The 12119-nt window shown below is 44.5% G+C and overlaps 1 protein-coding gene across 1 annotated transcript in view; it reads right to left on the bottom strand.

The window, feature by feature from the left end:
* BNIP3L (BCL2 interacting protein 3 like) overlaps positions 1 to 7897 on the bottom strand; it is a 69438-nt gene extending 61541 nt beyond the window's left edge. Inside the window, exon 1 of the mRNA XM_082254643.1 lies at positions 7769 to 7897. Within this exon, the coding sequence (XP_082110769.1) occupies positions 7769 to 7808 (40 nt within the window). The 5' untranslated portion in view covers positions 7809 to 7897. The remainder of the gene's footprint in view (positions 1 to 7768) is intronic.
* Between the last annotated feature and the right edge of the window lie 4222 nt (positions 7898 to 12119).

Raw genomic sequence — 12119 nt, 5'->3', positions numbered from 1 at the left:
AGATAAAGGGACTCAAAAAAAAAAAAAAAAAATCACTGAATTAAGGTGAAACTCCCCATCAGGGATGCAGACTGCAATAAAAACCCAACAAATCCGTCAACACTTTATCCTAAACAAAGAATAAAGTTTTGGCTTTACATTGATCTGCATGCCTCCAATAAATGGGCCCCTAGTAGGGATTTCCAGTCCCCTCCTAATACATTCACCTCCCACCTCCAACGCCTACACATGAGGCCATTCACCTTTCTCTATTACACGCCAAGCACCACTCCTAGAAAGCATACATCCAAATATACACAGCAGCACCTACAAAGCAAGCTGTATAAACAACACACTAGGATTACATAAGTCTTCATTTCCTGCTCATAACCACAAACACAGCAGATTTTTCAGGGAAGTGCCGCATGCAGAGTTTAAAGGTAGGAAATCAATGGACTTCCAGGGTAATACACAGCAAGGAGCAGTGCATGGGTGAACCGGGGTTTACTACACCATGGTGCAGAACTATTTTAAAGAAACTACACAGATTATAAATTGGAAACATGATCAATATCCGCATTCAGGGCAAAATGAAAGCATCTGTGTAAAGCCAAACCCGTTGCTATTCACCTCTCCAGTGCTCCCCTATTGCTCCTTCCTCCAGCACAGCCGGTGTCATCTGTTAACGGTCAATATTGGGAAGCAGCCAAACCCCCCCCCCCCCCCCCCTCTGTACTGTGACAGTGCTTGCATCATGGTAGGTCCCCTCATACCCACAAGTACTGGCTGAGACAGAATAAGCTTTACACAGATTTTGTCACTTTGCCCTTCATAGAAGTGAATTGCCTGTGACCCCCAATGTTACCAAACCCGTTCACCACTAAATGCAACCCTTACCTTCAGAGGGAAAGGGTCTAGATATTATTGCTCTTTAACACTTTTGCGCAGGCATTGTAATGACCATCGCACTGCCGCATACTACACTGCTGTATGGCGGAAAAAAACAAACAAACCATGACCATGTGCATTTTTTGGTGTGTGGACAAGCACTATGGACACACAGAAGACAGATGGGCACATGAATGTATTGTGATGCACGACTGTGTGCGCTGTAATGCACTGTGAACAGGTGTGGATGTACCCTCAATGGGTCTCAGTATTGTATCAAGGCTCGGGTCACACTTCTGTGACCCCAAATTTGTGTGACTCCGCATTGCAACTTTGGCCAGTCATAAAACATATTATTTAACTTACAAAACCCTCTGGAGCCACAGCTAAAGTCGCAAAGAAACTACTTCCATGCAACATTTGTAATTTTAGAATTGCAGTCTATAACAATGGTCCTCAACCCTGGCCTACAGGGCCCACTAACAGGCCAGATTTGCAAGATAACTGAAATACATAACAGGTGATAACATTTGCTGCTCAGTGATTGCATTATACTAGTCTGCATCTCCCAAAGGTAATACTTAAAATCTGGCCTGTTATGGCACTTTTCCACTGCAAGTACCGGCTAGTACCGGCTCGGCTCTACTCGACCCTGCTTGGCCCGGTTTTCTTTTCCACTGCTGGTACCGCATGGTATAGGGTCGGAACGGTTCGGTACGGTACGGTATATGTTTGCTTTTCCACTAAAGTAGTACTAAGTTAAGTGGGTGGGATTCCCTGACCAATCAGTGGCTAGTAGTGACTGCATGCAAAGGATTGTGGGATATGGTACCAGTTTGGTACCTGTTTGGAACCACAATCGAGTAGGTACTGTTTTTTCAGAGCCGTACCGTACCGTTCGGTTCCATGCAGTGGAAAAGCAAACCTATACCGTACCGTACCGAACCGTTCCGACCCTATACCATGCGGTACCAGCAGTGGAAAAGCACAAAAGCGTGCCGAACCGGTACAGTTCCATGCAGTGGAAAAGCGCCTTTAGTGGGCCCTGAGGACCGGAGTTGAGGACCACTGGTCTATAACACTCATGACGCAAGGAAGATGCAGAAAAGTAGTGCAGGAACAAGTTTTTTTGTTCCTGTGACTTGAGTCGCAGCAATTTAGACAGCACCCATTGAAATGAAGGTGTTTTGACTTGACACGCTACTTGCGTCGCACTTAGTCGCATGAGAAGTCACAGCAGCATGAACCGGGGCTTATGGGACTCTGTATTTGTATTTTCCTTTTTTTTTTTAACCTGAGGATTCTACAGTAAAGGCCCGTACACACGTAGCGATTGTTGGCCGTAAATATTCGGCCACCGACCGATTGTCGGCTTGTTAGTATGATGCTTCCGACAACCGACTGCGACTTTTCGGCCAAACAGAATCTGGTGTGCAGGCATTAAAATTTTTGTTGGTCAACACCAGAACGACAAACAGCAGATGAGCAAGACTGGGCATGCTCAGAGAAGAAAAAACACACGGAAAGTTAACCATCACATGACATCACTCCTGCAGTCGGCTGTTGTTTGCCGACAAAATTCATGTGCAGTCTTTAGCACTTTTCAACCGACAGGACAGCACCGGACAAAAGACGGCCGATCGTTCGGTACGTGTGTACGGGGCTTTAGGCAAAGAGTTATGTGTAGAGCTTAGTTACTTTTAAGTAGGTGTTTAGAACTCATTTTTATCTACCACATATATAATCTGCATCCAGGCACTCACTTTACAAAGAATGCTGGGCTTCATTATAGGGAAGAGCAACATTACCCGCATGCTTGTTGGTAGAATTAATACTGGTACTGGTATAATGACATTCCTGTTGCTGGGACAGCGGGAGAGAGGTATGTCTATCCCAAGAAGTCCCGTACAGTAGGTCTATTTTATAGCACAGCAGCTGTAAGAGATTTCAGCATTGGAGGATAAAGTTCAGTTACTAGGTAGAGGCACAGTAGGCTTCTCTAAGGCTGACCATACATTATACTATTTTTTTGTTAGATTTACAAAAACAATATAATATGAGGCCAGACCTAAACTCTTTCAATCTGTAGGCAATCAGGGAGGTCCTTGCACTAGAATCGATAGTTGAGTGTAAATCTAAAAGAAATTGAATAAGAAAATTGTATAATGTATGGCTAGCTTTAATAGATGGGAAATCCAGGATTGCCTAACAATGGATAGAGTGGGAGATAGACAGATTGGAGTAAGGAGTTCCATAGGATGGGAGAAGTTCTGGAGGCGAGTGTGGGAAGAGGTGACGAGGGATCTAGAGAGCAGGAGGGCTTAGGAGGAATGGAGAGGATGGTTTGGTTGGTATTTGACACAAGGTTAGTGCTGTAGCTGGGAGAAGAGCTGCGAATGGCTATGCTGTCAGGATTTTGAGTTGAATTTGCTGCATGAGTGGAAGCCAATGGAGGGATTGGCAGAGAGGGGTAGCAGACACTGAACGGTTTGTAAGGTAGATGAGTATGGCAGCAGCATTCATGATGGACTGATGGGGGGATATCCTATGTAAAGGATTTCCAATGAGGGAGGGGGTTGTAGTAGTTGAGGCGAAAGATAAAAAAGGAGTGAATTGTTTAGGAAGAGGCGTATTTTGGAGGTGTTGCGGAGATTGACGCAGTAAGTTTTGGACAGTGATTGGATGTGGGGCCGAAAGGAGAGTTCAGGACTACATCTAGCACTCTGGCATGGGCGGGGGGACGTGTTGATGGTTGTGCCATTGATATTGACAGAGAAGACAGGAGAAAGGGCACACGGGGGAGGAAATATTGTGAGCTAAGTTTTGGATAGATTGAGTTTGAGGATGTGGTGTAACATCCAGACTGATATGTCAGTCAGTTAAATAATGATGAGTGAAGGAACTGATGGAATAAGCAGAGGGGTAGAGAGAGATATACAGGTGTTGGTAGCATAGAATCCAGATGAGATCCAGTTATACTGTATTACATTGTATCCAGTCTATGGGGTCCAGAGTTATCAAAACTAGAGCAGCTGTGCATGGCAGCAAATCGGCTTCCAGCTTTCATCTTCAAAGCTTAAGGCTGGCCATACATGTTCAATTTTCCTTTAGATTTACCAAAAACCATATAATAGGTGGTCAAAACTAAACAACATTTTCAATTGTATCTAATATTAAGCAGGCCCTTGTGCTACATAGTTGCAGGTAAATCTAAAGAAAATTGCACAGAGAATTGTATAATGTATGGCCAGCCTAACTGAGCAATCTGAGGACAGCTAATTGGTTGTAATACACAGCTGCACCAGATTGTATCCAGTGCAGATATACTGTAATTCATATATATACTATATAGTTTAGCGATGGGCTCGGGCATGTTTGGACCGAGCCTGCCAGGAAGGCGGCACTGCACACCGCCAATCATAGGCAGCGTGTGTATGTGCAGCTGCCAGTTGGTAACTGCCTACGATTGGCGATGTGCTGTGTGGGCTTCCTGGCAGGCTCGGTCCAAACTTGCCCGAGCCCATCGCTAATATAGTCTATGTCTACCTAGCCTGTAATTATAGTATATAGTCTATGAGGCTCCTCTATAGTATCAGTCTATAGGGAATGTAATATATAGGGTACATTATTTGGGGTGTAATATATGGGGGTACAGTCTTTGAGGCTCCTCTATGGTATCACTCTAAATAGAGGTGTAACAGATCTACATCAGTAATTGATCAGCAGTGTCCACCAGTGAGTAGTTATAGGAGGAGTCCGTTTAAAGTGCAGTTTTAGAAGAGGAATCTGCAGCTAGCACACTTCTCCCATGTAAGGAGTGAGATTTTTCTTCCATTCTATGAATAGTGTAGGAGCCACTGAAAATGGGGTAGTGGGGGGCTTAGGCATGGCATGGCCATATTTACTTATTAGGATCAGGTGTTTTTAGGTAGCCTTGCAAGATTTGAAAGCAACCATTTTTGTATATGTGTGCCGGGTGCCCTATTCTCTATGGTTCAATGTGTAACAGATGGGGTACAGTCTTTGGTAAGGGGAGTGTTATAGATGGGGTGTCAGTCTATAGGGGGGTGTAACAGATGGGGTAACAGTCTATGGAAGGGTGTAACAGATGGTGGGGTACCAGTCTATGGAGGGGGGTGTAATAGATGGGGTATCCATCTATGTAGGGGGGTGTAATAGATGGGGTATCCGCCTATGGCCAGGGGGGGGTGTAATAGATGGGGTATCAGTCTATGGGGGTGTAATATATGAAGTACAGTGCAGAACTGCTCAGTTACATTCAAAAATATATATAAAATAGATTACTGGTGGCATCCATCCCAAATTAATTAGAGAAAAACAGGGAAGAAATCCTACTAGGGGATTTCCCCAAAAAAGGACAGGGGGAGGGGGATGTTTAGATGCCTCAGAAGTAGAAAATATGGGATATATGAAGCAAAAGATATATAAAAAAAAAAACATAACTATTTCATAATTACAAACACAGTCTTATATAGACTTACAAACACAATTGTTATAAAAACAACATATACTTGTAAAAAACCTCAGTACATGATCAAAAGCAGAGAGAAGAAGGCAGATATCACATAGACACATATGTGATGGCACAAAGTAAATTTTGTAAATATGGGGTACAGTCTATGGGGGGTGTAATATATGGGGTACAGTCTAGGGGGGGTGTAATATATGGGGTACGGTCTATGGAGGGTGTAATGTATGGGGTACGGTCTATGGAGGGTGTAATGTATGGGGTACGGTCTATGGAGGGTGTAATGTATGGGGTACGGTCTATGAGGGGTGTAATATATGGGGTACGGTCTATGAGGGGTGTAATATATGGGGTACGGTCTATGAGGGGTGTAATATATGGGGTACGGTCTATGAGGGGTGTAATATATGGGGTACGGTCTATGAGGGGTGTAATATATGGGGTACGGTCTAGGGGGGGGGGGGGGTGTAATATATGGGGTATTGTCTAGGGGGGGGTGTAATATATGGGGTACGGTCTATGGAGGGTGTAATGTATGGGGTACGGTCTATGGGGGGTGTAATGTATGGGGTACGGTCTATGGGGGATGTAATATATGGGGTATGGTCTAGGGGGGGGGTGTAATATATGGGGTATTGTCTAGGGGGGGGTGTAATATATGGGGTACGGTCTATGGAGGGTGTAATGTATGGGGTACGGTCTATGGGGGGTGTAATGTATGGGGTACGGTCTATGGGGGGGTGTAATATATGGGGTACGGTCTATGAGGGGTGTAATATATGGGGTACGGTCTATGGGGGATGTAATATATGGGGTATGGTCTAGGGGGGGGGTGTAATATATGGGGTATTGTCTAGGGGGGGTGTAATATATGTGGTACGGTCTATGGGGGGTGTAATATATAGGGTACGGGCTATGGGGGGTGTAATATATGGGGTACGGTCTATGGGGGGTGTAATATATGGGGTACGGTCTATGGGGGGGTGTAATATACGGGGTACGGTCTATGGGGGGTGTAATATACGGGGTACGGTCTATGGGGGGTGTAATATACGGGGTACGGTCTAGGGGGGTGTAATATACGGAGTACGGTCTAGGGGGGTGTAATATATGGGGTACGGTCTATGGGGGGTGTAATATATGGGGTACGGTCTATGGGGGATGTAATATATGGGGTATGGTCTAGGGGGGGGGGGGTGTAATATATGGGGTATTGTCTAGGGGGGGGTGTAATATATGGGGTACGGTCTATGGAGGGTGTAATGTATGGGGTACGGTCTATGGGGGGTGTAATGTATGGGGTACGGTCTATGGGGGATGTAATATATGGGGTATGGTCTAGGGGGGGGGTGTAATATATGGGGTATTGTCTAGGGGGGGGGTGTAATATATGGGGTACGGTCTATGGAGGGTGTAATGTATGGGGTACGGTCTATGGGGGGTGTAATGTATGGGGTACGGTCTATGGGGGGGTGTAATATATGGGGTACGGTCTATGAGGGGTGTAATATATGGGGTACGGTCTATGGGGGATGTAATATATGGGGTATGGTCTAGGGGGGGGGTGTAATATATGGGGTATTGTCTAGGGGGGGTGTAATATATGTGGTACGGTCTATGGGGGGTGTAATATATAGGGTACGGGCTATGGGGGGGTGTAATATATGGGGTACGGTCTATGGGGGGTGTAATATATGGGGTACGGTCTATGGGGGGGTGTAATATACGGGGTACGGTCTATGGGGGGTGTAATATACGGGGTACGGTCTATGGGGGGGTGTAATATACGGGGTACGGTCTAGGGGGGTGTAATATATGGGGTACGGTCTATGGGGGGTGTAATATATGGGGTACGGTCTATGGGGGGTGTAATATACGGGGTACGGTCTATGGGGGGTGTAATATATGGGGTACGGTCTATGGGGGGTGTAATATATGGGGTACGGTCTATGGGGGGTGTAATATATGGGGTACGGTCTATGGGGGGTGTAATATATTGGGTACGGTCTATGGGGGGTGTAATATATGGGGTACGGTCTATGGGGGGTGTAATATATGGGGTACGGTCTATGGGGGGTGTAATATATGGGGTACGGTCTATGGGGGGTGTAATATATTGGGTATCAGTCCCGCTATCACAATAACAATACTGTGTACATCCTTCTGAAAACACAGCCAACCCCACGGCACCCTCCCCGCCCGCTGATTGGTCAGCATTATACATTCTTTCTATAATCTCCGCCCACACGTTTGACACTCATTCGCGATTGGTACAATGCGATGTTTGTCCCAGGCGCCCCGCCCCGTCTCGCTCCCGCACGGAGGCCAAACGGGAAAGAATTTCGCGCCACCACCTCACACAGCCGCCATTACCGGAGGCGGCGGAGCGGGCGGTAAGCGCGTCAGACTCACCGTGCAACGCGGGCTCTTCCCCGTTATTGTTGTCGGACATGACGGCGATAGTCTGTGTCTTGCTAGGGAGACGGAGCCGCACTGCGTAGCCACACCCCGCAACACGTCACTCCGCATCATCACCTGAGGTGCGGGGGAGGGGCCAGCTGGTCATGTGATCCTTCCAAACAAATTTTTTTTAACTGCTGGAGGGAGAAGGGAAATGCAGAGTGTCTGGCTGATGAGAGATTGTAGAAGAGAAGCTGATGAGAGAATTACAGAGGTGGCCATGGGTGACCTTCTGTGACAATGCTAGCTGCCTGGCCCATTCTGGGTTTACTATTCTCAATGGTTCATCTGAGGGCATTGTAGGTGTAGCCCTCTACTGGAGATTGGAGGTAATGTGCTAAACCTGTAGGTAAGGGGAAGAGTGGGTCTGATAAGAAGAGGTGGCAGTGCCTCCAGCCAGGACACAGCTTCTGTGAACAGAGGGAATCCCTTCCTGGGAAATAATTCAGTAATATCATCAAAGTAGCAGGAGAGCTACTGCAACCAGCATGTAACATTACCCATATATATATACACAAAATAGCACAAGCTTTATATAAGAATAGATTTACACTAGTACATCCATCCAATGTACAGTACACATATACCGGGGTATATATACAGTAGTTATTAACCACTTGCTGACCGCCGCAATATACGTACATAAATTGCGGCGGTCAGCCCCTCCTGGGCAAAGTGACGTATCGGTACGTCACTCGCCCACGAGCCAATAGGGGGCGAGCGCGCAACGCCGGAGGCGCGCCCCCGATCGTTCACAGGGATCCCCGTGTGAGTGACCGGCGGCTCCGATGTCCACCAGTCACTCCCGATCTCCCGCTGGAGAGGGAGAAAGGCAGGCGGCTGATGTAAACAAAGCCGCCTGTCATTCTCCTTGGTGTAACTGCAGAGATCATACGATCCTGCTATGTAGGATCGTATGTCTCTGTGGTCACATGAAAAGCCACGCCCCTTGACAGTTAGAAGCACGCCCCTAGGGACACACTTAACCCCTGGATCTCTAAGAAAGTTATCCCCTTCCCTGCCAGTGTCATTTTTACAGTAACAGTACATATGTATAGCACTGATTACTGTAGTAATGTCACTGCTAACCCCAAAAGTGTCAAAAATGTTAGTCAGGGGTCTAATCTGTCCACCGCAACTTCGCAGTCCCGCAAAAAAAAATCGCAGATCGCCGCCATTACTAGTTAAAAAAAAAAACAATAAAAATGACATAAATCTTTCCCGAAGTTAGTAAACGCAATAACGTTTGCGCAAACCAATCAAAATACGCTTATTGCGATTTTTTTTTTTACCAAAAATATGTAGCAGAAAACAAATTGGCCTAAAATGTTAAATAATTTTGATTTTTACATTTTTTTGGGGGGGGGAATTTCATAAAAAAAAATGTGAAAAATATTGTTATTTTTGCAAAATTGTCACTCTTTTATTGTTTATAGCGCAAAAAATAAAAATCGCACAGGTGATCAAATACCACCAAAAGAAAGCTCTGTTTGTGGGAAAAAAGGACGTCAAATTCATTTGGGTACAGCATTGCACGACAGCGCAATTGTCTGTTAAAGTCACGCAGTACCGAATCGCAAAATAGGCCCTGGTCTTTGAGCAGCCAAATCCTCCAGGGCTTAAGTGGTTAATATGGTTAATAGAGATACCTCCAGATGACTGTTGCAGCAAAGTTCAGTTGCAGGGGCCCTGAGAATGATCAGAGACCTGAAGACAAGATCTGCAGTGATGAGGAGATCCTCTAACTTTTGTCCAACCATCCTGGAATGCAGCTTCTCACCAGCAGAAACCATGGTGTGTGGCACTGGAACTCTGCCTAACTACGCTACGCCTTAGTCCCTAGTAGCTTTCTATTCTATCATGCAACTGGACCCCTACCTACCAGAAGTGGACATCATATGGGTAAATTGGCTCGGGCCTATGCTGGTTACTGAGCCCTGAGCTGAAACTAGCCATAATACCCCAGACTTGAAGGGAAATTGTTAACTAAAATAACAAAGACTGGAAATATAAACTATTTTGCAATAAACAGGTTCACCTACTAATTTACTGGAAGGTGACCACTACATACAGTCACACAGAGCGAACTATCTGGCGCTGTGCATGTGGGATAATACCAATTAGATAGAGATACACTATATTACCAAAAGTATTGGGACGCCTGCCTTTACACGCACATTAATTTTAATAGCATCCCAGTCTGAGTCCGTACGGTTCAATATTGAGTTGGTCCACCCTTTACAGCTATAACAGCTTCAACTTTTCTGGGAAGGCTGTCCACAAGGTATGGAATGTGTCTATGGAAATGTTTGACTATTCTTCCAGAAGTGCATTTGTGAGGTCAGGCACTGATGTTGGATGAGAAGGCCTAGCTCACAGTCTCCACTCTAATTCATCCAAAAGGTGTTCTATCGGGTTGAGGTCAGGACTCTGTGCAGGCCAGTCAAGCTCCTCCACCCCAAACTCACTCATCCATGTCTTTAGAGACCTTTGCCTTGTGCACTGGTGTGCAGTCATGTTGAAACAGGAAGGGGCCATCCCCAAACTGTTCCCACAAAGTTGGGAACATGAAATTGTCCAGATTTCTGGAAGAATGGTCAAACATTCCCATAGACACACTCCTAAACCTTGTGGACAGCCTTCTCAGAAGAGTTGAAGCTGTTATAGCTGCAAAGGGTGGGCCAACTCAATATTTAACCCTACGGACTAAGACTGGGATGCCATTAAAGTTCATGTGCGTGTAAAGGCAGATGTCCCAATACTTATGGTAATATAGTGTAAGTGTGTTACTAGGACTCAGATCAGGAACTTATGGGTGACTGCAGCTAAACACCGGAACAGTTAACTAATAGTCTCTGCTTTTGGCCTGGATAAAATACCGCAGCATCTCCTGAATGTGGACTTGAGGCTTCCAAAACCTCTGAGTTCTGGCCGAACATTGGCTATTAGCCCGTTCGCGAACATCCGAATTGTCAGGGTGATACACCGTTTGTTCGGCCCGCCGAACGACTATAATGCACTGTGCCGCCGCACAATGCATTGGAAACAGTGGCGTCTCCAGCTTTCATATTTAGGGGGGGCACATATGGGGACAGGGACAAAAGTAGGGGGGCCAACTATAAAACGCAATATATATATATATATATATATATATATATATATATATATATATACATACATACATACACATATACACACACACTATCTATCTATCTAGAATGCACTCCAGAGGCCTTGTTACAAATTCACTTTGTTTTATTTGTTGAAAATACAATACACATGTTAACCCATTATCAGCCGAAATGGGATAGGCTCATTTTCAGCCAATAATTTTGGTGGCCGAAATTTCGGTGCATCCCTAATACATATACATATGCACACAATTTATATATATATATATATATATATATATATATATATATATATATATATATATTAGGGCTGCAACTAACGATTAATTTGTCTGTCGACTAATCTATCGATTATTTTTACGATTAGTCGACTAATCTAACGATTATTTAAATTTTTTGTTCTTTTGCTTAATCTAGTGTTCTTTCTTTGATTAGTTAAATAATCCTTTGAATAACTTTACAAAAAATGATACGTACAACTTCTAATATAATATTTCAACTTTTATTAAAGTTTTTCCAAAAAATACTTCAATGTGGTTGAAGTTTCAGTGGCAAAAATAAAATGTAAACAACACTTTAACATCAGGCAGGAATAATGCCATTAATTCAAAACCAAAAGAATTCAAAATGCCATATAAATTATAAAGCACTGCAGTCAGTGCTCAACAACACTAACTTGTGCAACTGTGCAAAAATACAAGAGACACATAAAGTGCCAAACACTTTAGGGCACCAGGCATGAAAAATGCCATATCTGCCTAACAGTACTTTAACTTCTTTAACCACTTGCCTTCTGTGCACTTAAACACCCTTCCCATCCAGGCCAATTTTCAGCTTTCAGCGCTTTCACACTTTGAATGACAATTGCACGGTCATGCTACACTGTACCCATATGAAATTTTTATCATTTTTTTCACACAAATAGAGCTTTCTTTTGGTGGTATTTAATCACCTCTGGGTTTTTTATTTCTTACAAAAAAAAAGAAAAAAGACAGAAAATTTTGAAAAAAAAAAAAAAGTTTTTCTTATTTTCTGCGAGTAAATTTTGAAAATAAATTTTTCTCCTTCACTGATGTGCGCTGATGAGGCGGCACTGATGGGCACTGATGGGCACTGATGAGGTGGCACTTATGGGCACTGATGAGGTGGCACTTATGGGCACTGATGAGGAG

This window comes from Pelophylax lessonae, assembly GCF_965119305.1.
Source record: "Pelophylax lessonae genome assembly, chromosome: 4".
NCBI classification, from domain to species: Eukaryota; Metazoa; Chordata; class Amphibia; order Anura; family Ranidae; genus Pelophylax; species Pelophylax lessonae.
This window is presented reverse-complemented; position numbering and strand designations above follow the sequence as displayed.